Raw genomic sequence first — 27,253 nt, 5'->3', positions numbered from 1 at the left:
GCCGTAAGGCACGACTCCCTTTAAAAGAGTAATTCTGGGATGCTTCTCAAACTTCTAACTTTGTTCATATTGAATGATACTCATGTCTGTCCCGAGAACCAGGGCTCCCTCTTCCAGCTGTTTATCACTGCTGGCTTGGGACTGCCATTGAAAAATCGCCAGGAGTGGTTTCCTGAGGTTGCACTGTGGTGCCAGCCGAGCTGCAGAGCTATCTTATCCCCTAGATGTGTCAGGCTGATGATGGGGTTGTAAATTCTCTAACACAGCAATACAGACTGGTGTGATGACACAAAGCCCTGATACACAGGCACATTTCCCCCCGTCACTCATGGAAATAATACATGGGGCTAGACAGGCAACTCCATCATTAAGAGTGTTTCTCTCCCACGGAACCCAGATTCAGTTTCTAGCACCGACGTTGCTTGGCTCACAAAGCCTCCTGTGACTGTAGCTCCAGGGGACCCAGCACCCACTTCTTTCCAGTCTCCGTGGGCGGCCGCACTCACCCGCACAGACTGACACATGTACACATAATTTAAGAATAAAGTAAAAAAGAATTGAAATATACTTGAAAGTTGGACACCATCATGGTTTGGTTCCTACGCGTCTCCTGCACTCTGAAGGTTCACCCATCCTAGCTGTGGTGACTGCTCACTGAGGAAAACACTTACCTTGCAGGCATGAGGACCCGTGTTTGATCCCAGAACCTACACACATGCACACGCACACACACACGCACACGCACACGCACACACAGCCAGGCACTGCAGCATGTGCATCCAGCAATTGCAAGAGTGGCTGGGGAAGACCTACGGCCATCCCCGGAAGCCAGCGGGCTAGCCAGGCTAGCCTACTTAGCAAAGCTCCAGGCCAGTGAGAGGCCCCTGTCTCAAATAAAACAAAATCACCCAAGAACCAACACCCAAGGTTGTCCCCCTGACCTCCACGTGCACAAACACACACGCACAAGCATATGCACACACTTGCACACATGCCTGCAGCCACCCATATGTGCACATGCACACAGTATATGCACATGCTTGCATCCATGCCTGCAAGTGCCCATGGCTACCCCCACCCAAACTGCACCTATTCACACATGCACGCAGATGAGCACCCTGTGTCAGCGGTTCTCAACCCATGGGCGGCCACCCCCACAGGGTACGCAGATCAGATATCTACACCATGAGTCATAACAGTAGCAAAATTACGCAATAAAGCAGCCATGATTATTTATGAAATAATTTCATGGCTGGGGGTCACCACAGCGTGAGGAACTGTGTTAAAGGGTCACAGCATCAGGAAGGATAATGTCTGGGGGTGGGGGGTGCTTTAGGGATTCGTTAGATAATGAAAGTTTCAATCAGGAGATCAGTCTATTAATGGGTTTATGATTTGATACCAGAGTTGGGAGGGGAGGAAATGAGGAGACAGGCCCTAGATATTAAAGGGAGATCAGAGGGATGTGACCTTGAAGACTGTATCTTATTCCCAGCACCCGACCCTCGTCACGCATATCTACCTTCTCACCCCTTCATGTTCCCCCTTCAGCTCACCTTTCTCCACCCTCTCTCAGGCTGCCTTGGGGTGAGCGGCTCCCCCCCCCCCCCCGCCCAGGCCCTCCTGCCTCCACCTCTCTGCCTCACCCTCTTGCAATCCTAAGAGCAACAGGGCCTCGCCACAGATAGAGACCTCTAACCTAAGATGATGGGCCAAAACAAATCCTTCTTCCTTTATGTGGTTTCTCTCTGATACACACAAACACACCACACAAATACATACAAGACAAATCACACACAGACAAGCACACACACACACACAGATGTACATGCACACACACAAATCACACACAGACACACACAGAGACAGGCATGCACACATTCATATACCACACAAACACCACATACACACTATACCACACACACCACATACATACATACACACCATACCTAGACACAAATATACACACCACACACATCAGACACAAATACACATACATAGAACATATACATACCATACCATACACACATACACATCAGACACAAATATACATACACAGACACATATACATACCACATGCAAACACACAGACATACATACCACACACACATGCACACATACACATAGAGACAACATACATGCATATATACATCACACACCATATACACATCACAATACATACACACTACACACAAATACATACTATACACATCACATACATGCACACACCACATAGTCACACACATACATCAGATACAAACATACATACATACATACATACAAACACAGACATACATATACATACATAGATATACACACACCACAGTCACACACACACGTCAGACACAAACATATGTACATACAAACACACAGACATACATACCACATACATACATGTACATACATATACACATACCACACAGTCACACACACACATATATATATGTACACACAACACACACATCACACACTGTATATACACAGTACACACCTACTGTATACATACACCATACCACACGCAACCACACACACAGTGTATGTGTATGTGTATGTGTGTATGTATATGCTTTTCCTGGGTTAGTATGTCCCACATGCATGCAGTTCCCATGGAACTCCCAGAAGAGGGCGTATGTCCCCTGGCACTGGAGTTACAGATGGTTGTGAGAAGCCATGATCTTCAAGGGCGGACAGAGCTTCCAACCACTGAGCCATCGCTCCAGCACCTGTGTGGCCATTTTTTAAAGTTCTTCTCTGTGTTGATGATGTAACTAACTCATACCTACTGCAAAGTCATATGATATCCAATCCACATCAGCTAGGAAAAATAAATAAATAAAACCCACCACGGTCACAGCCACAGCCAGAGAGAAAACTCTACATCTGGGGGCCATGTCCTTCCCTATCTTTGAAAGGTACATTTTTTTATTTTTCTAAAACTGAAGCCAAAATTATATTATAAATGGTGCTTTCTAACATGGCCTCCCATCAAAGTATGCAAAACATCCCCCTGTTTCCATAAAGGTACTTGCGTCACTCTGTTGAAAGGACATCGCTTTTCATGGTCTAGATGCATCCGGATTGTTTAGTTTGTCTTCTCTTGTGGCATGTGCAGGTGTTTGTCTTCACAAGCAACTGAGCAGCCTTGCCAGGGAGCCCCAGCATCCGTGTCAGGGATATTCTCTTGCAGGGTGCTTAACCACAGATACTGTGTCTAAGGGGCATGAATGGTCCTTCCGAAAGGTTTTCACAGTGTGTTTCCCACAAGCTTTAGAAGTAGCCGTTCTGCTGTGCCATGCTCCCTGACCCTCACACAGGTCCAAAGCAAAACAGGGCCAACCAGCGACAGCCCGGAGCCTCCCAAACCATGAGCTGGAGCAGAACCTCGCTCTGTGTAAACTGATTCTCGCTAGATACAGGGGCCTCTTATGTTAATCCAGCGTCTCCTGGAGCACCTGTAGTAACGTCCCCCTTCCCTCTCCTCTCCTGTCTTCCCAGCAGGCCTCAGACAAGACAACAAAGAACATCAAGTTTATAGACAAGGAAGTAGTAAACCTTAAAAAGGACCTCATCCGAAGCCGGTGAGTGAGCTCTGTGAGGGATGACTTGTGAGCCGCAGACACTGCCGGCAGGGCTGGGGACAGGGGGCAGGGCCAAGTCTCTCCGTAGACATCCATTGGAAGACTTGGCATAAAACACACGTGAGGCATGCTGGGAAAAGAACACTGGGGATGAGCGTATCCTCGATGCCTCCCTTCCAGACCTCTGTCCAGCACTGCAGAATGATGGGCGAGCCTATGTGGAGGGGCTGGAGGATAGGTCATAGGGTTAAGCAAGGGGCCAAGAAACCACCCCAAGAGCAGCAGGCCTTTCCGTGTGCGAGGTAGCCCTGTCTACTCTCCTGGGGCCTAGCCATGATATAATCTCTTAAATTGTGCCAATCCACACTAGAAAGGGAACAGACGGAAGCGATTCCGATAAGGTTTTATTTAACCCAAAATACTATCACTGAAATTGTATTCAATAAGGAAACAGGATTTAGGGCTGGAAACAGCTCAGTTCGTGCGATGTTCTGTTTTGATTGTTGACCGAACACAATGTATTGAGACCCGGAACTGTGTGGATTGGGTCGGCCTGTGGCCATGACTGTGAAGGGTTTCTTCATAAATGTGTTAATCGGGGTGGAAAAATCCACCCTGAGTGTGTGCGGCATTAACTCCATGGTCTGGGCCCTGGGTGCATTCATTTCTCTCTGCCCGTGGCTGTGGTTGTCATGTGACCAGCTACTTCAGATCCCTGCCCCGACTTCCCCAAAGGATGGTCTGTAGCCTGGATGGAGTCCTGAGCCAGAAAACGCTTTTCTTCCCCAACTTGCTTTTGATGAGTATTTCATTGCAGCCACAGAGAGCAAACGAGAACATTCTATAAAAGAGAAGGGGAAGAGCAATGAACAGCTCTGAGTCCAGAGTTCCCAGAGGAAGCACGCATGCGTCATGCGCTAACATGCACCGGCCAGGTTTCCAGTGTGTCTCCTCCCCCCACCCGCCCCCATTCATGCCCTGGAGAAAGTACTAGTCCCGAAACCCCATGTGTCTTTTTGTTTGTAACAAGGGCCACGAGATGGGTAACTGGGGGTAAATGAGGTCAAATGTCCTCATCCAGTCTGTGTGGAGAACAGTCAGAAATCCACGCACAGAACAAAAGGCCCCACGAAGCATCATCGCAGTTAGCATAGGAAATGTCCAGGGGCCCATATGTTTGAACACATGGTTCCCCAGTGGGTGGCGCCATTTCAGGAGGCTATGGGACCTCCCTGGAGAAGATAGGGCTTTAGGACCCAGGCTTGAGGTTCTATGGCTCGGCCACACTTCCTGGTCTCTTAGAGTCCTGCCGGCCAGCGGGCTTGTGGGTCTGAGGCCACACATCATGGCTGACTGCATTCCTTCTGCAAAGTCAGCTACAATAAACCCTTCCTCTCCTAAGTTGGTTTTAGGTGGGGCATTCCATCGCAGCAACAGAAAAATAATGAATACAGAGAGAGTTGAACCAAACGCCCTCCCAGCTCCGGGTCTACTGACGCCATATTATCCCCAATCAGCCATGATGGAAATATTCATGGGATGGAAATCAGAAAGCAAATCAGGGCTTCTCCGCCTCCTTCCCTGCGGGGTTGGTGGGGGAATGGTTGGGAACCGCTCACTGGCACACCTGTGGTATAAGCCTTGAGAAAGACGGAAGGCAGGAGATGCCACCAGCTCAGGAGACTGAGGAGGCTCCATGGGACAGGTGATGCTTTCTGACATCCTGCAGTTGGCTGAGGGAGTCTGTCACATGCGCCACTTCCCAGAGATCTGGAGTAAGCTAGAATTTAACATCGCCATTGTACAGACAGGGTCAGCCTGCTTGACTGATGAACGTGAAACGGACGGGGAGACAGGGACACACAGAAGAGCCACAAGCAGGAAACGAGACACAGCGTTGCAATGTCCCTACCACCCCCACTGACAGTCAAGGAATAGGGAAACCCCCTTCGGAAGGAATAGCTCTGGTTTCCAGGGAATGCTGCCTGCAGAGGGTTACAACACGAGTGCACACATATGTGAACACACATGCACATTTGCACAGTCTATCTACATTACTAAGTGAGGTGAATTGTTAGCAGAAGAGATGCCATCTCTTCGACCTGCTTTTTTTTTCCTCAATCTGTATCATCTCCCATTAGAGTCAAGCCCACCGTGAGCCAAAGCCCCTGGATTTTTATCTCACGCTCCAGCCTCCTTATAATTCAGTCACACCGCCCCTGGCTCCGTGGCCAATTTAACATGATGCCAAGCCAGAATAACCCTAACTGCCTTCTCCTCGCCTGTTCCACCAGATGTTCGGTGGGGAGGGGCAGCCTGTGCCACCAAGTTGCAGGCTCTCTGCTAGCACAGGTGAGAGACAACTAGAGTCTCCTTGTGGGCCCGGCTCTTGAGCCAGCCTGGGAACAATGGTGTATTTTCCTGCAGACCCTTGTTGTTGCATGTGCCTCGAGGAAGGCAAACATGCCTATTACAGAGATGCTTCGCCCAAAGCCATGATCTAACCACGACACAAATGTATGTAGCTGGGCTCAGGCACCAGCAAATGGTGTTGGGTTCCCAGCCCCTCTGCCCCATGGGAGACCCAGTAGGGCAGATAGCAAGCACATATTTAGGAGATCTGGCATGCCGTCTCTTCAGATGGCATTCAGTACACAGCAGAAGCAAAAGTAAGGCAATTAGAAATAGCTAAGACTAAAGTGGGTTTGGGACCAAATTTATTATATATATATATATATATGTGTGTGTGTGTGTGTGTGTGTGTGTGTGTGTGTGTATAAACAATAGTATAATTATATAATGCTCAATATTAATATTAATTATATTGATAATAATTACATTCACATATTATTAATTATATATAATGTATACATTTATGTGTGTATATATACAATATATATTTATGTGTGTGTGTATATATATATGCACACACATACATATATACACATACACACACACACATATACACACACACAAACATACTGTTGAGGGTAAATACTTCTCTGGGTTGGGTCAGGGATCCTCCAGGGCCCATGGGCACTTGGTGTCCTGTGTGGTGCTTTCTAGAATAGTAGAACCTTATGGAGGTGGAGACTAGAGGAAGATACTCAGGTCATTAGAGGTTTAGAGCTGTGTCCTCAAAAGGCATTTGGGACCCTAGACTCTTTTTTCTGCCCATTTTTGTGTCCTAGCTCATAGTCCTGCTCACACTGTGAATACGGTGTGACTGTGACCAGTCACCTCACAGTCAGAAGGCACAGAGAGGGAAGGGGAAGGGGGAGAGAGAGAGAGGGAGGGAAGGGGAGGGGGGAGAGGCTGTTCCACTGGCTCCACCCCTTGTTCCTTCTTATTCAGTTCAAGACTCCTGTCATTCAGTTTAAGTCCCATGCAATGGGAACATCGCCACCTACATGTGAAAGAGTCTCCCCTCCTCAGTTAAACTGCCCTACAGACACCCTCACAGACATGGCCAGAGATGTGTCTTATATGCGATCCTAAGTCCAGGCAATCTGGCAATAAAAATGAATCCTCATGATGTACCTCTGGCTCTCTGAGTTCATCTGTTATTTTAAATATTAAGCATGAGGTGCCACCAGGTGTACAGCAAGCAGAGTGACCTTTGTGCTAGAAATAAAGCAATGAACAGAACTCCAGATTAACAAGATGAGGTCACTCGTCATCTGGCAAACAGAGCCTGAGGGTTGGAGATGTACACACCAAGATGGTGTTTAGACTAGGAGATGGAGGGGACATGGTTAGTGTGTGTGTTTGTGTGTGTGTGTGTGTGTGTGTGTGTGTGTGTGTGTGTCTGTGTGTAAGGTTTGTAATAATTTATACTGAGAGGTCCTAGGTCTGATGCCTGAAGGGGAGAAAACAGCCATTCCCACAAAGGGGGAGAAGCTGGGATATTTCAGAGCATGGATCGAGGGGGTGATGAAGTCAGGACATGCTGGGCATACTACAGCGTCAGAGAGGTCTGTGTGGAGCCGCAGGGTGAGAGAGGCTGACAGAGGGAAGAGATGGAGCTGAACTGTTAGGCAGGCTCTGAGGGCCATGCAGAAACATTTGGAGAAGCCACTGGAGGGTTCTGAGCGGGGGCGGGGGAGGTTCCGATTTTAAGAATATAATTACACCCACGGCATCAAGATGGCCTGGAAGGCCATGGTGAGGGTGACACCTTTGAGGGTCAGGAAAAGAAACAATGGGAAGAGGATGGCTCAGCCACTAGACTGGGTGACGGTGTGGGTATGAGAGCCTAAGAGAAAGGCAGCACTCGTGTGTCTGAAGACCTACTGTGGTACCCCTATCTACCTGTTAGGATGTAAAGGCTCGCAGCCTGTCCTGTCCATGTTGTGCTCCCAAACAAGGATTCATGGGATGGATTTTCTTATTCACCTTGATAACTCAGTTAACACTAAGGAAGAAGATCAACATGCTAGTAAAAAACGATACACACACATGCATATATACCATACACACACACAATACACACACCATACACACACACCACACACACAATACACATACCATACACACACCATAAACATCCATATACACATAAAATATACCATACACACACATACATGTGCATGTATGTGGACACCATACACATATGCATACCATACACATATACAGACATGCATGTACATGCCACAGACATATACACACCATATACACATCATATACATATATACACACATGCATGTACATGCACATTCAGACCATACATACCACAGACATATACACACCATACATACATCATATACATATATACATGCCATATACACACATACCATACACATATGTGATAAACAGATATACCATATACACCATACATATACACAACACAAACATACACACCACATACACCTATACACTGACACACACAAACATATACATACACACATCACAGACACACACAGGTACACGCACATGCACACACATGGGTTCCTGGATGCCTATACTGTGGGCTTTCCCCTCTTTTGTTCCCTGGGTCCTCAGTTTAGAGGAGCTGGCCACATTAAGGGGAGCCCTTGTCTGAGCCGATCCTCTATGGAAACGCCATCACAGATAAACCCAAAGGTGTGATTTACTTGTCTCCTAGGCACTCCTCAGTCCTGTCAACAACCAAGATTCACCAGCACAACCTGTTTGACAGAACTGTGAGCCCACAGTTAGCCTGGCACCCTAGTTTCATTCCATTGCTGTGATGACGTGCTCTAGCCTGGCACCCTAATAATGACGTGCTCTGTGCAACAGAGCTTGGGAAGTGTCTTAGTTAAGGTTTTACTGCTGTGAACAGACACCATGACCGTGGCAACTCTTATAAAGGACAACATTTAATTGGGACTGGCTTACAGGTTCAGAGGTTCAGCCCATTATCATCATGGCAGAAGTATGGCACCGTCCAAGCAGGCACGGTGCAGGAGGAGCTGAGAGTTCTTTCTACCACTTGTTCCGAAGGCAGCTAGGAGAAGACTGACTTCCGGGCAGCTGGGAGGAAAGTCTCAAAGCCCACGCCCACAATGACACACTTCCTCCAACAAGGCCACACCCACTCAAACATGACCACACGCATTCCAACAAGGCCACACCTCCTTCAGCAAGGCCATACCTACTAATGGTGCCACTCCCTGGGCAAGCTCATTCAAACCACCACAGGAGGGGAGAGTTTATTGGGCTTCTAGGTCCCAGGGCATCACTGCAGGAAATGAGAACTCCAAGGAAGAGCCATGGAGGACCACTGCTTGTTCCCCCATGGGTTCATGATTACCTGGCTTTCTCTTCTTGTTAATAATAAGAAGAAAGTATTTATACAGACCAGGACCGCCTGCCTAGGGATGGTATCACCCACAGTGGGCTGGCCCTCATACACCATGTAGCAATCAAGACAACCTCTCACAGAGAGGCCCACAGACCACGTGAACTAGGCAATTCCTCAATCAAGATTTTCCTCTTAGATACCTCTGTGTGGGTCAGGTTGACAGTTAAGACAAACCAGGACACCTCTGATGTCTCCTGGACTCCCTTGTGTGTCTGTAATTAGTGGAGGATTGGGTGGGTGGCTTTGCTGACCGTGTTCAGAGATCATGTAGATATAGGCAGGCCAAGGATGGCCTTGGTCAGGGGCACTATGTGTAACCCCAGGCTTTTCTATCTTGGAGAGGTAATCTTTATTTTAAAATGCCTTGGCCATAAGCTAAGCTGGATTTGTTCTCACTAGCTCACTTATCCTGTTTATACTATTTTATGTCTGTCACATGGCTAGTTACCTCTCCTCAGTTGGACTTTCTCTGAGTCCAGGTGGCAAATCTTCCCACACTTGACACTTTTCCAGGGTTCCTCTCTCTCTCTGCCGGATGTCCCACCTTCTAACCCTGCCTCAGCTCATTGGCCATCAGAGTTTCATTGACAGTGATCCTTCCACACTGTACCCTAGGGATATTCAACTATGCTCTCCCATTCTTAAGGTTAACCTGGGCCTGGTCTCCTGGTGGTAAGGCAGGTCCTAAAAAAGACCTCGAGATTTGTTTTCTTGGAAGTGGCAAAAACATCACTTCTGCCATATCCTGTGGACAAAGTAAGCCACAACCCAGCCCAGATTGACGGGGAATAATGATTCCACTCACAGTGGGCAATATCTGCAGGGGCTTGCTGCAAAAGACTAGGTACTGCAAACCCCTTTTTCTGTCTATTGTAACCACGCACCTGACCTCGAGAAGGCTTTGGAGCCATGAACTAAGACCCAAGGACTATTGCGCACATCAGTCTCGCTGTGGGGAAGGTACAACAGAAACCGCGTCAACAGTCAGGCAGCTAGCAGTGGAAGAGGGAGGAACTGGGCTATTAAAAATAAAGAAAGGTGGGGATGGGTGAGGAGGGGTGGGGTGGGCAGAGGTGCCAGGGTGAAGCTGAAAGGAGAGATGAATTAGAAAGAACCCACAGAAAAGAGTAAAGGAGGGGAGGGGAGGGGTGGGGATGGGAGGGGTGGGGATGGGTGGGGAAGAGAGGAGTGAGGGCCAGCCCCTGCACTGTACCAATGCTCAACCAAGAGACCACGCCCCAGGAGCCACGTCCCCACGGGCCACGCCCCCATGGGCCACACCCTCATGAGCTACCGTCTAAATGCTGGTCCAGACCCTTTCTCAACTTTCCAACTTGGATTTCCATGAGGTTACCATAGCCCTGGTGCCCTGTACGTGTGCTCTTAGAACACATCCTTCTCGGGAGGTCAGCTCACCAACCAAGAAACGTGAAATGGTTTCCTGTTCATGACGTGAAGAGGAAATGTAGTGCTTTTAGCATCCCAGCCCGTTTCTCGGGCTATTTCATAAGTAAATGTTGTTTGATAATGTTATTGGTATTCACTTGGAAGTATTATCTGTGTCTGGATTCGTAGATAGAGTGAGATGACCCTCCCTCTCTCCCCCGTGGTGTGTGTGTGTGTGTGTGTGTGTGAGTATGTGTTGTATATGCACGTTTGTGAGTGGGTACATACATATGCAGAGGCTAAGGGAGGGTGCTGGTGTCTCTTATTCTCCTCCGACAGGTTCTCTCAGTAAAGCTGAAAGCCAGCAAGCCTCAGGGGTGTCCCTGTCTCTGCCTCCCATCCCTGAGTTACAAGAATACAGGCAGCCATACCTAGCTGTTTACATGTAGGCTGAAGAGTCAAACCCAGGCCTTCATAATTGCTCACCTGTTGATCTTTCCAACTGACCCACCTCCCCACTCCCACTCCCCAAATACGATATCAAATTCATCATTCAACTGAGAAAAAATATTAGGTGTAGGATTACAGATGTGTGACACGCACGCCCTTACCTTGAGCTCTTGACAGACATCACTAATGGATCACAGTGTTGTTTTCCTCTGAGCGCAGACTTGGTTTCCAGCCATTTTCCCAGATGATGTCATGGTACAGGTTTTACCTTATCATCTCTAAATTAGAAGCTACAAGAGTATATTGTGGCAGCTATAATAACGTCTCGTTAATTTGAATTGGGGTTTGGATGAGACTGGATTTCAGTCAGTGAATTTAAACATTTGGGAAGTTATTGGTTGCCTCTGGCATCTGTTGAGTGCTGCCTCTAGCTTCTGCATCCTATCATCCAGTGCCTGGATATACATAGCCACGAACATTCACAGCCCCAAGTCCAGCCCTGAGTCTTTCCTTTGTCTCTTCTGCAACACTTGGGGTCTTGTCTCAAAGCCTCAGAACTGTTTAAGACCCTAGACCTGTATACCAGTATATGCACTGGCCGTAGGCCTAGTTAAAATTTCTGGATTGTACCCAAAACAAGATGTATGTCAATCACATCTCCCCCATGCCCTGAAGCCAGTGATGTTGCTATTAATGAGTCCCTTGTATGCTCTGTGAGGACAAACATTTGGCCCACATTCTTGACTTGGAATTAATAAACCCAGCCACACACTCATGCTGGGGGAAGCTGGCTCAAGCTAATTGCTTTTTTACCATCCTGGTTGTGACCCAAGCACCCTGCCCACTCCTTGTCTGTCTCCGTGTCTCTGTGTATCTGATGCCTCTAGTCAACCAGAGTCTTGGGGTTAGCTCCTCCTCTGCTCTCCCTGGCTACACTCTCAGCTGAGAGTAAAAGGTTGGTTTTGTTCCTTTCCTAAGGCTAAGCCTCCATCACAGCGGCTGCCATTTTGAAGAGGGCGTGGCCAGAGGCGCATGCGCTTAAAACCCAAACACCAAAATCTCTGGAACTTTTGCATCAAGATTTCTATGAAAACTTTTTGCATAAAGATTTGTATGAAAAGTCGTCTCATGAAATTCTTTCCCAGATAAGGAGCAGCACGGCCATTTTTAGACCAAGGCTCGGAGGGTTCACTTGGCATAGCAGAAAGTTAGCTGGCTTGGGAACTGGGTTCAAATCCTACCACTGCTAGCCATTGGTGAGGAATTGGAAAGATAGACATAAGTCAATCAACCTGATTCCCTGGATTGATTAACAAAGAAAGAGTATGGAAGGCAGATAAAGCTGAGATTTAAAGGAACAGGTGTCGGGGGTTGTGGGCAGACCAGTTAGAAGACGCTTTGATGTTTTCATGCTGAGTTTCCTGAGACAACCTGAAAGTATTCCCAGATTTAAAAAAAAAAAAAAAAAAAAAAAAAAAAAAAAAAAAAAGCTTTAGAAACAAGGCAGCCCAGTCCATCTCCTGTCTGCCGTGTGAACTTGGACCAGCCAGTCCGTTTCTCTGATGTACCCAGATGGAACCCAGTACCGTCCCTCAGAGACTTCTACAAAGGACAAAATAATCCAGCAAATCACCTGCTCCCCTTGGTTCCTCCAAAAACAGACAGAAGCCAGGAGGCCTGAGCCTGTGGCCCGACCCCTTTTTGGTCAGCTGCAATACTTCAGTCCACCCTTGCCTTCTCCTGGGCCACACAAACACCGCCACCTCCTCCTCTTCATCCTCCTCCTCCTCCTCTTCCTCTTCCTCCTTACCAAAGATGGAGGATGGGCCCTCATGCTGCAGAACAGAAGTACAAATGTTTTTTTCTCTTTGATAGACACACACACACACATATATACACACACACACAGATACACATATATATATATATACACACACATATACACACGTACACACACACATACACATATACACACAGAGAAAGAGACACACACACAATCACACACAAATGAGTTCACTTGGTCCCTTGGTCCCTGCACTTCCTACCAGGATTTTAGGGAAATGGGGCAGGGGTACCCAAAACCAAGAGAAGGGAGGCATACCTATTGTGATTGAGTTCCTTTCCACTCCTTTACCACGGGACTTTCCAGATCCGCTACAATTAGCAGAGAAATCTAGAGAGAAAATGACAGTGATGATTTTAAGTCTTCCAACATTTTCATCAGAATGATAATATCATTTCTCTCTGTCCCCCCAACATAACACAAGGGACTTAAATAGACATATTTCACTCTAGCTGTGTAAGAAAACAGGTCACAGGCTAGGTAGATGGCTCTGCATAAAAGCCTATGACCTGGGCCTGGTCCCCAGGGCTCACATGGCAAGAGAGAACTGACTCCTGCAAGTTGTCCTCTGACCTCAACACACAGACTGTGTCCCCCAACCTGGGAATAGATAAATGAATAAATAAACATATACATGAATGAATAAATAAACACCATAAGAAAACATCGTCTTGCCTAGAGTGTCCCAGGGCAGTTGAACAGAGCATCCATCCTACTCCATACACTCTGAAGAAGCCGGTTCTGGAGCCCAGGATGTTTGAGAAGCACTACAAACTGTATCCCTATCTCAAAGATGCATCGGAGCCAATTGTGGGTTGCTTGCTTGCTTTGTGGTACCGAGGTGTTAATTTCAGGGCCCCATTTGCTAGGTAACTGCCACCAGGAGACATCCCAACCAGTTTTTCTTATTGTCAGATAGGGTTTCACCTAGTCTGGCCTTGAACTTGCCACCCTCCCTCCTCAGCCTATGGAGTAGACAGGATCACAGGCAAGTGTCACCATGTCCAGACAGCAGCATCTTAAAGCAACTGTGACATCCGGTAGTAGAGGAGTCTCTGCACCTGTCTGGACATCCCAGATAACTAAACTCGAGCTTCTAGTTCCAGCTCACCTTCAGCAGCCCGTCTGACCCTCGTGAAGAGATGTGGCAAGTGCAGTGCTCCCAGCGTGTGCAGTGCTCCCAGCAACCCGCCCTGCACTGGAGGGAGGACCACTTCTCAGCACTCACCGTGTGGCCCTCCATGGGGCAAATAGGTCTTGATGTATAACATGTACTGATGTCTCAGGTACAACATCATCTGCCTGGTGACATAGAACAGAAAGCAGGAAAGAGGCGGGCCCAGCTAGCTCCCGTGAGCCAATGTATTGGCTCTGCACACTTTGAGGATGTGTTCCCTTTGCTGCTTGGCTGGTGGGATTCTGAGTACAGTTCCCACAGCAACCACTGTAGCATGGTGCTCATTTGGGAAGTGCTCCCAGGAGCAGGGTCTGTAAGGGGTGCTCATTGAGAAATGCTCCCAGGGGAGTGTCTGTAACACACTGAGCTGAGAAGCAATTTGGGGTACTCAGTGGACCTCACAGGTTACTTCAGAGCTGTGATAGCTCACAAATGTCTTGATGTCAAATCAAGCAGGACAGCCAGGCCTTTATATCCTCGTGGAAACCAGTTCTGACACGCAAGGTTCCCAGAAGGAGGTTTAACTGCCTGTTGAGGCACTTCTGAGTTTCCAAGGGAAAGTGTAACTCACATCCATGGGAAGAAAAGACATGGACACCTCACTGCGGCCTCCCAGCCTTCAGAAGCATGCTCCCCTCCCGATCACTAAGGCCCTGCAAAGAGAGAGCCACTACCCCGAGTCCTCACACTTGGACTTTATAAAATGAAACTAACTGTCCCCTTGGCACTCAGTGTGGGGCTTGTTTCATCACTACCGTGACTCAGACATTCTCCCACGACACCTGAGTGACACTCGTTCTCTTGGGTCTGCGTGTTCTCCGTGCAAACGCAGCAGCATCTCTCTGCTCTGGTGTCAATGGACATTTGGTTTCTTTGCACTTTGGGACGGTTACAGCTGCTGGGAACGTTCTTAAGACAGTGTGAGCTGAGCATATGTAAGCACTACTGCCGAGAAGTGAAGGTGTGGGCTCACCCACTTGGTATGTGCTTGGCATTAGCAGATAATGTGTTTCCCAAGCCCAGGTTTTTTAAATTATTTATTTCGTGTAGGTGGCATGCATTGCCACAGTGCATGTGTGAAGGTCAGGGGACAATTTTCAGGAGTTGGCACTCTCGGTCCACCATGTGGGTCCCAGGGATTGAACTCAGATTGCAGAGCTTGGCTGCAAGCTCTTTTACCCACTGAGCTGTATCACAAGCCTCAGCGGATTATTTAAAGACCCTTCTGAACTATATAAACAGTACAGCCTAGGAAAGTTAACCAGTGAATCTAAGAGTGCAGCGTGCAGTGACTGTTGGTGCAAACACACAGATGTGGGTATCTTCACTAAAAGCAGTGTTCTGAATACACTGTTAGTAATGTGACTTCAATTTAGAAAATGATGTTAATATCTTCTATCATTTAAACAAGCATAATAAGTGGTTTCATTTTCTAAACTTTTTATTATGAAGACACTAAAATATCTACAAAGACAAAACACAGCAAACTCCTACAGAAGTGTCAGTCATATCAATAAAAGTATAAATAAATCCAATATGCTTCATTTAAACATCTTCCTCTTCTCATTTTAAAGCATTATATATTTTATCTATAAATATTTAGATAATCATATAAGAAGACAAGAACTCTTTTTAAAGGTACATACATCATAATACCATGATACCTAAAATTACCCATAACTCTTTGATATCAAATATCCATGCAAACATCATAACTACACCAATATTTATATAATATTTCACCATAAGAGTGGAGCCTTAATTTATACACTAATTTCTAATTACCATTAGAGTTCTCAGCTATTTTAAATTTTCCTCTTGTTTTTCTCCTGTTAGCAAAAAAAAAAAAGGGGGGGGGGGAAGCAATGCTTAGACATCCTCAGAGTTTACTTCTTTATATATTTTGATTCTTAAATATACATAGCTCTGGGGTTCTTAACTGAATTCCTCAGGACACACACAGAAATACCGAAAACAGCTAATTCAGACACTCTTGGAACAGAATGAGCCTCTGACCAAAACGGAAAGGAAAGCGGTGGCTGCTGCTTCTGAAGCTGGAAAACCTCAGACTTAACGCTCGCCCCTTCGCTCTAGCACAGCAGTCATCAACAAATAGGTGGATTGCTGGGGGAGGGGGGGCGGTAAAGTGAATGAAAGCGCAGTGCATTTGTGGAAGAAATGACCCCCCTCCCCCGAAACTCCCTGATGACGCCCAGCAGAGCCACAGATAAAGCTAGGTCTTCATTTCCACCCAGGCCCGGAACACTATCCAAACTCACACAGAGTCTTACCCATAACACCCTGGGCTCACCATTTCCTGTAATGCCTACAGGTCTATCACCTTACCTCATCTAAAACAAAATTCCGGCCATCATCTTTTTTTGTTTGGTTTTTTTTTTTGTTGTTGTTGTTTTTTTAAATAAAGCTTATTTTGGCTCATGGTCTCAGACATCTCAATCCATGGTCATTTGTCCCCATTGCATTGGTGCATGAGTGAGAGCATATGGCAGAGGTTACTGCTCACTGTATAGCAGGCTGGAAGGAAAGGGGGCGGAGTACATCCCTCAAGGACACGCCCCCCCAGAAGCCTTCCTCGATGGTCTACCAATGGCTTAGCATTGGGAACTCAGCCTTAAAGCATGATAGAGACTGCACATTCTAATCTGCAGCCACCAACATCTCCAGCTGGTTACATCGACAGTTTTTGCTCAGACAGGCCACAGCCCACGCCTCTAACCTGCTCATCCTTTCTAACCCAGACGATCTTCGACTATCTCTTTTCCTCAGCCTCCTCTGTAACAGTAGCTGACATTTCCCAGTCACGTACGATCTCACTTAAAAGCGAAGTGCGGGCTGGGGGCTGGGCATGGCTCAGTAAAGTACTCACTGCACAAAAGGACCTGAGTACAAATCCCCCACCCATAAAAAGCCACACATAACAGCATGCATCTGGGACCTCAGCACAACACTCTGACGTCTATGCGCCAGGCACACGAATTCCATTTGTTTAATCTGCAGCCATCCTGCAAGTCAGGTTATATTATCATTCCCATTTTGTGGATGAAGACAGTGACGCCCAGAGAGACTGGGTGACCTGCCCACATTCAAACAACCAGTAAATGGGGAGCAGAGCCAGGAGTCAGGTTGGCTCCAAGACCTGACTCCTACAAGTGGGTTTACACTGCCCGGCAATCACACACAGTGACTGCAGTCGGTACTGCTGATCATTGCAGCCGAGCCTCAGCCCAGATGCCTGACTCTGCCACGGGGGATCTAAACATCCTCCAGCCGAGACTTTCTTATTGTTTCTGTCCAGTGGCCCTGAGCTGTCGAGTCCCTGTCTGACTGGAAAATGAGAAGCCGTAGTACAGAGCAGACAGCTCAGGGACCCGGGGTGCTGCGTCTTGTGGGACAACAGACAGGTGCTCTGCAGACATCAGTTGTACGATGCTGGCTGGCACGCAGAAGATGGTTAACGCACATGTCGGATCTTGCCGTCATCAACGTCGTAGTTGTTAACATTTTTGTTACTATCACTTTGATCCAGTAGTATTACTGTTCCCAGAGACAATGGCCTGAAGCAATGGAGTGGTAAAAGGTCAGTTACCCTAAAGGTCACCAGGCTATCTCCTCTCTCCTTACCCATGAGCCAGCCCATCATGGGGAGGAAAACACAGAACTGGAACGTAAGGGCTGTTTCTTTCGTAGCATGAACCACAAATATCAGTTCCCACCTCTTTCATTTTTCCAGATAGCACAATGAACCGTTCAAAGGATATCTAGTGTCTCCCTCTAGGAACTTGTTCTTCCCCTCTTGACTTTCTGATAAACATAGGCGAACGGTGGTGCTACACTGCCATTGCTCCTCCCGGCCACAAGGTGTCACTTTAGAGAATACACCACATTGACCTTAAAGCCCATGCTGGCTGGCCCTGCTTGACCAACATCTTAATGGTCCATACCACCATAGCTCTTAAAATTCATAGGTTACATACATTGCTCAGAGACATTCAGGCAGCCTACATAAGGAAGGCAGTCTCGAGGATTTCCACAAGGCTCAGCTTTGAGGTTTTCTGGACTTTGGTTTGCTGACAATTTTGTACAGAGAGCACAATTTCTCCCTTCCTTGAGGAACCTACAAGATCACACAAAGCAAGTCAGTGGAGGTGCAGCAGGTGGAAGGTGGGTTTCCCCAAAGCCAAAACCCTCTTGAGCTTATCACAGCCGCTCTTACCCCAACCCTGGATTAAGAGGACCCCCTAGAAACCGCCATGAATTTGATTGTCCTCAAACTTCCCATGAAAACCAGAACAAAGGGAGCCGGAAGGCCTAGAGAAGCAATTCTTTTTTTCTTTTTTTAAAGAAAGAAAACCAAACAAAACAAAACAAAAACACAAGACAGAAAAGCCAAACAGTCCAAGTAGCGTGGAGACTAGTGATTCCTCCGGGTCCCCAAGGCTGTACCAGAGCCAAGCTTGAGGGTCGGGAAAACCTGACTGCCAGACTCAGGGGTCCAATTTATAGGAAGTGCACAGACAGCCCTGCGGCACACTGGACTCTCAGGTCTAGCTGCCAAAATAGCCCCGTAGTGAAACATGAGTGTGAAACCACCTAGAAGGCGCTTATACAACAGTCTTTAAATAAGAAATGCTTCCACTGGAGTATTTGAAACAAAGCTAAATCGTAGCTACAAGTCAACGAGAAACCTGAATCTTCATCTTTGTCTCAAGACAGCAAATGAACGTTTACTGCCAAGCAGCCCTGAAACGCCATGAGCTCCACTTGAAGGCCTTACCATCACCCAAGCCCAAGGGCATGGCAGGTGGGAAAGCATGCATGCTGGGGTGTCAGCCACAATGTGTGCTCCAAAGTAAATGTCACCACAGGGTGAGCAACGCAGTGTCCCAGGCCCACGGGGCTAGGCAGGTGAGCCTTGCTTTCCTGGCAGTTATAGAAAGATTAAAAACAAGAGCTTACAAAGCTGAAGAGTGAAGGTGTTCACTAGACACCACTTTAGAGGGGTCCTGGGAGATGGCCCAGTCTGTTAATCAAAGTACCAGCAGCACAAGCAAGAGGGCCTGGGTTCGGATCCCCAGGATTCCATGTTTAAAAATAAAAGTCAAAACTGGGCACAGCGCTGCATGTTTGTAAGACAGAACTGCACCCAGATTCATTGAGAGACTCCGTCTCAACAGACAGAGGACCTGCTGGATGGATGGAGGCACCTGCTGGCAAGCCTCATAACCTGATGGTCTCCGGGATCCTTACAGTCAAGGGAGAGAACCCGCTCCTACAAGCTGTCTTCTGATTTCCACATACAATCTGTGACACCCAGATGCAGGCAAACACACACACACATGCACACATACATACACACATGTATGCATGCACATGCATACCAACACCAACAAGCACATGCATGCATATGGGTATGCATGCACACAGGCATGTACACACATATTCACACACAGGCACACATACACACATGCATACACGCATGTGTGCACACACAGGCATGTAATACATATATACACACAAGCACAGGCAAACACAGGTGCATGCACACACAGACACACACGTAAGCACATACACCCTCACACATACACACACAAGCACATGCATACACAGACACTTACACATATGTGTGTGCACGCACACACACATGCATGCACACACATATACACACAAGCACATGCACACACAGGTACATGCTTACACATGCATACACACACATGTGCACATTCATAGGCACATACCCACACATGTACACATACACACATGCACATACATGCATGTGTACACAAACTGAACTGCAAGCTGACTGAAGAAGACACTCGACACTGATGACTGATGTGTGGCTTCCATACACGTGCATCCATACACACACTGCAAGCACACACCAAAAAAGTATGTGCATATATGCACACATGTACACATGCATACATCTGGCTCACTTTTGCCTCTTCCCCCTCGATGCCCATGTAAGTTTTTCAAATATTTTTTTCCTTTTGGAAGTTTTAGAACTAGTTAATAATAGGCAGTGGCTAGGTAAGGGGGACGCCAGGAGGCAGGAGACACACCCTAGGCAGAAAAAGCAGCCTTCTCAGGCGTGAGGTGGAAAGGCCCTGGGAAGCTGGGTGACTTGACTACATTCCTGCTCTGTGCCAGGCCCTGAGGTAGCACTCAGTAGGTTACCATCACCAAGGTAAGGGAAAGACAGGAACTGGACGCTCAGTCCTCCAAGTCAGACCATTAAGGGAATACTGGCAGAGGGACAGCAACCAGCAGGCTCTGGGTGAATAGGAAGAGCTAGCCATGGTCCTGAAAAAGGTACCGCATCCGCCTAGGGTCTCTAGAAATGAACTGTGGCAAGGACAAAGAGTGACAGGAAACCACCCTGTATCCAGGAGCCTGTCGGATCCTTCCTCTTATGACAGGCAAGGTGAGGTTGTGAGTTAAATAGAAGAAGCCACTGACTACACCCTCCTCAATCGCATCATACCCCTGTATGAACATCACTTAGAGAAAAGCCACTGTAGATCCGTAAAGACATGCGTGTCTCCAGACAGCCGTCACACTGTCAGGAAGAATGCAGGCCGGTGATGGTCTTTGTGTCTTGTTCTGCTGTCCATCCTGAAATTATAAACCAGCGATGCTTCGGAAATTGCCTGTATGCCCTGGGAAAAACTACTCTCTCCCCGCTTAATGCGTCTTTAAATGGCCACCCTGGCGGGTCGCGGAAAAGCAACCCCTCCCATTCCATTTAGTCATTAAGCCCTTGTAGCACAATAGGAAAGGGTGGCTATTGTGGGCTAGGGTTTGTATCCGCATCTGTGTGGCTCATATGCAGTGCTAGTCTGCGTCCACGCACCATACGGCTTTCCTGCCTGCTAGGGGCAGGGACCTGGCTGGATGCTGGCAGTTACCAGGATGTGAAGGGATGGAGAAAGATTCTGCATCTGCAACAGCCAAATTCACAGAAACAGAGACAGACGGTGGCTGCTAGGGACCAGGGGTAGAGGTAGCCCAGGAGGATGCTAGTGGTGGGGTCCATGCCCCAGCCGTGCAGCCTGGCCTTGCCCTGACTTGCATTACGGTGGTCCAGATTCTGTGATGTACTGAACGCTTGAAACTCATCAACCAGCTAGATCTTCATTGTTCTCGTCATTGAAGAGAGGGTGGGGTGGGAGATGAGGGGCGCACTGATTACCTTGACGACAGTGATTACTCCATGTGTGCAGATACTGAGCTATGAAGTTGTTGGTCTAAAATATATACAGTTGGAGGAGGAGGAGGAAGAGGAGAGGGGAAAGAAAGTGGAGTTGGTGAAAGGGAGAGGAACAGGAAGAGGGGGAGGCTCTGGGATTCAGACAGGCAGAGTCAGAAGCTTGGCATTGCCACCTTCCCATCGTGAGAGGCAGGGCAAGTGGCTTCACTCCTCCAGTCTCCAAAATGATAGTTTCTGCACGACAAGATCACTGTGGGAATCAAATGAATTAACACAAAAGACGTGAGTCCCACCGGACACGGGTTTTAACGTGCTCCATTGGCAATGGGTCACATCAGGAGCATCTTGGGAGCCCAAGCCCTCGCCAGGGACTCTGACCTCGAGGACACACGCAGCTTCATCAACACCCACCTGCCAAAGCCACCCCCTCTGCCTCTAAATGTGATGGGGTGTGAAACAGACAAGAGCAGAGGCAGGGAGGGAGGGGAGCCAGGAAGAGGTGCGTGCACCGCATCGCTCCGCTCGTTAACAAGGCAGGCCTGGTGATGTTCCCTCTCCGATGAGGTTCAGAACTTGTAATGGCAGTTGCTTAGAAACCAGAGCCACGGTGGGGCTTCAGCTGCCTTCCAGCAATCTCCCTAATTGGGATGTGTATGGCACTGTTTGTCGAGGCTCAGCAGGTTCTTTTCTTCTTCTTCCAGAAGAGTCTCGGTCTTCTTGTGCAAATGCTGACTCACAGTAATTAAAGAGTAGTCCTGAGCCAAGGCATCTGTTAACCTGATAGAGGAGAGCGCCAGGTGGGGGAGGGGAGGGAGGGGAGGGAGGGGAGGGAGGGGAGGGGAGGGTGCAGCCCTGGTGAGCATCCTCCTCCAACAAGACAACTGTCTAAAGTTTCTGCCACTAAAATCATTATGGAGTGTTTCCAGGGACTGTGGTGTCTTTGTGGACAAAGTGTGTGTGTGTGTGTGTACGTACATGTGTACATGTGTACATGTGTACACACACTCATGTGCTCAGTGAGATCACAAAGCTTGAAACACCCACTCAATCCTGTAATCAATCAAAGCATGACCCAGCACCATGCGTGCACACTGTGTGACCTGATGTTAAAGGCTGGATCTGCCTTCCCTTTGGGGGGCTTGGGCACCATGTGTAGTCATGTAGCACAAGGGAGTCGGTCAGAGATTGAATCATGGCATAAAGAAGTAATTTCCCTGAGTGGTGTGCAGAAGGCCATTCCATTTGTTCATTGACTGAAAAAAATATGTACAAGTATATATTTGTGTTTGTACATATATGTATTTGTTTTTATATCTTATACATTTGTGTGTATATGTAAATATGTGACTATCCACACACATGCAGGTGTGTGTGTGTGTGTACACGTACATGCAGGGGCACAGCTATTCATCTCCACACTGTTTTCAACATTCTGTTTCTGCACAAACACTTCTACAGCCTGCTCCACCCAAAGAGAAAGGGGGCGCGCCCAGAAATGCCCTTATTATATGCCAGGCAAAGTCGGCGTGTGTCTAATTGGTATTATAAATTCAAGAATTCCAAGTGGCCTCATCTGCCATGCAGCAGTGTTCCAAAGAGCACGCCCCGTGTGCTGATCACCACACCACACCAGCTTCTGGCGCACAGCAAAGTTTAGAAAGTTCCTGAGGTGCCCATTCTAGTGCAGGGATGGGAAGAGGCAGTTCACAGGTGCAGCTCACCTCACCTGAGCGACTTCCGGTGAGCATGGGGTCGGGGCTTGTGACTAAACAAAGTCTGAAGGATGCTGGTGATTCAGAAGAGTGAGCTCCTCATAGGTGGTACAAGCAGAGCCCTGGGCTATGGAGTGGTGTGGCTTCTGAGCACAGTCCTTGGTGCTGCTAGAATAACCAGAGGCAATAAAGAGGTTAATAAGAGGGAGAACAAGCCTGGTACCTGAGGGACCCAGTGAGTTGATCTGCAGCCTGTAAGGCAGCAAAGCACACTGGTCATTTCTCTAGCTGCTATGACAAAGACACCTGACATCGTGACTGGATAGAGATCTGTGGTGATGAGAGTTTAAGAGGCAACGAAGTCCTTCGTGGTAGGATGCAGCAGAGAAGGTGAGGGAAAGGGTCACGTGGCTATTTGAATGGTCACTTCACGACCACAGACAGGGGAGACGTCAGTGCTTCCTGTCAGCTGATTCCTCCTTTGTCTCTTTATAATCAATCCAGGACCCTAGAAGTTAAGCTTCTTTGGAATCAACTTCATACACACACACACACACACACACACACACAGAGAGAGAGAGAGAGAGAGAGAGAGAGAGAGAGAGAGAGAGAGAGAGAGAGAGAGAGAGAGAGCGCACTGTGTCTCCCAGGAGATTCCAAACCCAGTCCTAGGAAGACAGGACAGGGGACAGAAGAGAGGGCTGGGTCTCTCAGGAGGAAGGAGCTGTCCAAGGGAGAGGTTGTCACCCAGAAGCCTGGATTAGATGCTTTGGGAACAGACCCCAGATGAATCTAGCCAGCATGAAAAAAGGAAGTCACAGAAGCACCTGGAAAGCCACACAATGTGTTTGTCACAACACGGACTAGGAGGTAACACTGGTGCACGGTAGAAAGATGATATACCGGGGTTACAGAAGGCCAAAGACTGCTGCGGTTTCTCTACTGCCATTTTAAGTCAGCAAGGGTTGTCTCTAGAAGGCACAGGACTCTGGAAACCGTGGACAGGCACCCCGCTCCCTCACAGTGGTCCAGGTTCTGTCTCTAACTTACCACAGGATGCTCTCGTCTCTGCAACTCTGAAAATCAGGGTCTTTCTCAGACTCAGTACAGTTTCTGAGTCAGGTCAGGAACATCAATTCCCAGTGTCAAGCCAGAGGCTGCAGAAGGGAAGAGAAGGGGAAGAGGGAGGGGAAGGGGGAGGGGAAGGGTGAGGGAGGGCTCCAGGCCCAGACACCATCCACCCACAGTGGGCAGTTTTTGAAGGGAAAGGCCAGTGTCCCTTTATGCATGTTCTCTGAGTTGTGCAAAGAACCTTGGAAACAGTGTCTTTATTAAAGATACCTGGGAGGGAGAGGTGGGGGTGGGGGGGAGGACGGAAGAGGAGGGGTGAGGGATGAATGCATTTCAGCCAGGCAGGATGCATGCAAATGCCAGGCAGTTTGATCATGTTTACTTAGTGACAGTGCATTTGTAAAAACAGGGAAGATTTATGCTCCCTGCAGAGAAAGCAGGGTGTCTGGAGTGAACCAGGGAATCATGGGAAGTGTGGCCAGAGGTGCCGGCCTCTAATTACAGCAATAGATAGTAACAGAACTGTCGATACGCAGATACTACAGTCGAGCATAAACTGAAACAGGCCGTCAACAGGAGATCAAACTGGATCAAACTGCCGGCCAGATCCTTCTGTTCCCTTCACTTCAGAAACTGGGTGCTTTATTCACTGATGATGACAAATAGTATGAGGTCCCACTGTGTGCCAAACAATGGGTGGGGGGAAGTCCAGCAAGTATCTGCCTCTAGGGTCCCTACTATGTGCCAAACAATGGGTGGGGGGAAGTCCAGCAAGTATCTGCCTCTAGGGTCCCTACTATGTGCCAAACAATGGGTGGGGGAAGTTCAGCAAGTATCTGCCTCTAGGGTCCCTACTATGTGCCAAACAATGGGTGGGGGGAAGTCCAGCAAGTATCTGCCTCTAGGGTCCCTACTATGTGCCAAACAATGGGTGGGGGGAAGTTCAGCAAGTATCTGCCTCTAGGGTCCCTACTATGTGCCAAACAATGGGTGGGGGGAAATCCAGCATGTTTGCCTCTAGGGTCCCTACTGTGCACCAAGCAATGGGGAGGGGCAGGGTGAAGAGTCCAGCATGTACCTACCTCTGGGGTCCCTACTATGTACCGAACAGTTGGGGGAGGGGATGTCCAGCTTGTATCTGCCTGCAAGAGATGAGATTTCCAGAAACATGGGTGCTGTTTTTCATGAACATTCAAAGTTTGCATATTATTTCCCCCCTCCCCCGCCACACACCCCATCAGTGTTTGCCTCCTGCATGGTGAGTGGGCTTGCTGTGGACCCGTTGACTAACAATAACATGGTTGGGTGGCAAGGACCAACACCCCCTCTTCCTTAAAGCTGTCTGAATGTTCAGCTGAGGATTCTGTACCGGGATTTTTTTAGTTGTTGTTTTGGGTTTTGTTTTTTAAATCCTCCCCTGCTGCTGTGTGCCTTACCCTCACCTCTCCTCATTTACAAGTCAGATGAGACAACCTGGCCTTGCAAAATCACCAAAAGAAACCAGCTCAGGCTTGAAGCCCACAGAGTTCAGGTGGTGACCCCACCCTAAGTCACAGATACTCACACAACCACGGGGGGGGGGGGGGGGGGGGGGGAGATGATGGTGATGCCGTTATCGATGTGTGTGATGGTGATGATGGTGATGATGGTGATGGCAGTGCAGCTGGTGCTTGGTATAACCAACAATGCGAGCAGTGCAGCTGCCGTTGGTGGTGGCTACACATCTCCAGTTGACAGAGCAGAGTGGCCGGTTTAGTTAGAATCAGAGCCTGGACACCCCGCCTTAGCCTCCCCTGAGTACATGCTGCCTCCGCACACCCTTGGGGTTGAGCAGTGTCTGGACCTCAGGTGAGGTTCATGGCAGCTGAGGACCGCCATTGTGAATTGTGGATTTCGAGTTGTCAGAAAGCAGGGACAGAGGCTCACATCCCCGTTTCACTTGGGGGGTGGGGGGGTGGGGGATGTTTCTGTAAAGATTTGCTTTTGTTTTGAGTTTGTATGGGGGGCTTGGGGTATGTGGGGTGTTTGGTATGTCTGTGTGTCTGTGTGGGTGCACAACTCTATGGGTGCCTGTGGAGGTCAGAAGAAGGTGTCAGGTTCTCCGCTCCTGGATGCCAGAGGTAGGAGCTGGGAATTGAACCTGGTTCCTCTGCAAAAGCAGCAAGCACTCTTAACCACTGAGCTGTCTCTCCAGCCTCTAACTTGCAGTTTTTAGCTGGCTTTATTTAGAGGACGCCTACAGAAGCTTTTCTGATTTAAAGATTATAAACTGCCTCACAGACAACACCGTCATCAGCCTCTTTTACATGGCACCCCCATTTTGCCAGGAAACTTTCATTATTTTGACAGTTCTATGTGTGCATTGGGATCACCGTCACCCCCATTAGTCACTATCCTCAACTCCCTCCTCCCAGTTAACGCCTTCCTACTTTCTTTCTTGGTGTGTGTGTGTGTATGTGTCTGTGTGTGTATTATGTATGTATATGTGTATGTGTGTGTATGTGTCTGTCTGTATATATGTATATATGTGTATGTGTATATGTATATGTGTATATGTATATGTGTATAAATGTGTATGTATATGAATGTGTGTATGTGTGTGAATCCATATGTATGTGTATGTATGTATGTATATGTGTGTCTGAGTATATATGTATGTGCATGTGTATATGCATATGTGTGTATATGTATATTATGTGTGCAGGTGTATTATATGTGCATGTGTGTGCATGCATGTGTGTATGTATGTGCATATATTTATGTGTATATGTATATGTATATGTGCATGTGTGTGTGTATATGTATGCACATGTGTGTATATGTGTACATGTGTGCATATGTGTATATATGTGTATATGTGTGTATATGTGTATATGTGTGTGCATGTGTACATATGTATGTGTGCAAATGTATTATTATATGTGTATGTGTGTATATTCATGTGTATGTGCATGTGTGTATATATGTGTACATGTGTGCATATG

At 47.8% G+C, this 27,253-nt stretch overlaps 1 protein-coding gene and 1 long non-coding RNA gene across 5 annotated transcripts in view; one reads left to right on the top strand and one right to left on the bottom strand.

Annotated features, from left to right (window-relative positions):
- Ccdc60 (coiled-coil domain containing 60) overlaps window positions 1-27,253 on the top strand; it is a 161,238-nt gene that overhangs the window by 68,956 nt on the left and 65,029 nt on the right. For 2 of the 3 annotated variants that reach the window (XM_076922566.1, XM_076922568.1), the window contains exon 2: window positions 3,496-3,578. In XM_076922566.1, the coding sequence (XP_076778681.1) occupies window positions 3,496-3,578 (83 nt within the window). The remainder of the gene's footprint in view (window positions 1-3,495; window positions 3,579-27,253) is intronic. The other variant, XM_076922567.1, reaches the window with a different exon arrangement.
- The window catches only part of LOC143437648 (uncharacterized), a 34,229-nt gene continuing 23,899 nt past the window's right edge, over window positions 16,924-27,253 (bottom strand). Inside the window, exons 2-7 of one of the 2 annotated variants that reach the window (XR_013106998.1) lie at window positions 25,352-25,411; window positions 24,249-24,355; window positions 23,213-23,366; window positions 20,761-22,263; window positions 18,254-18,393; window positions 16,924-17,833 (exon numbers count right to left, since the gene is read on the bottom strand). This is a non-coding gene — a long non-coding RNA (uncharacterized LOC143437648). The remainder of the gene's footprint in view (window positions 17,834-18,253; window positions 18,394-20,760; window positions 22,264-23,212; window positions 23,367-24,248; window positions 24,356-25,351; window positions 25,412-27,253) is intronic. The other variant, XR_013106999.1, reaches the window with a different exon arrangement.

This window comes from Arvicanthis niloticus, chromosome 24, assembly GCF_011762505.2.
Source record: "Arvicanthis niloticus isolate mArvNil1 chromosome 24, mArvNil1.pat.X, whole genome shotgun sequence".
NCBI lineage: Eukaryota > Metazoa > Chordata > Mammalia > Rodentia > Muridae > Arvicanthis > Arvicanthis niloticus.
The sequence above is the reverse complement of the archived record's forward strand: the minus strand, read 5'-3'. Positions and strand labels throughout refer to the sequence as shown.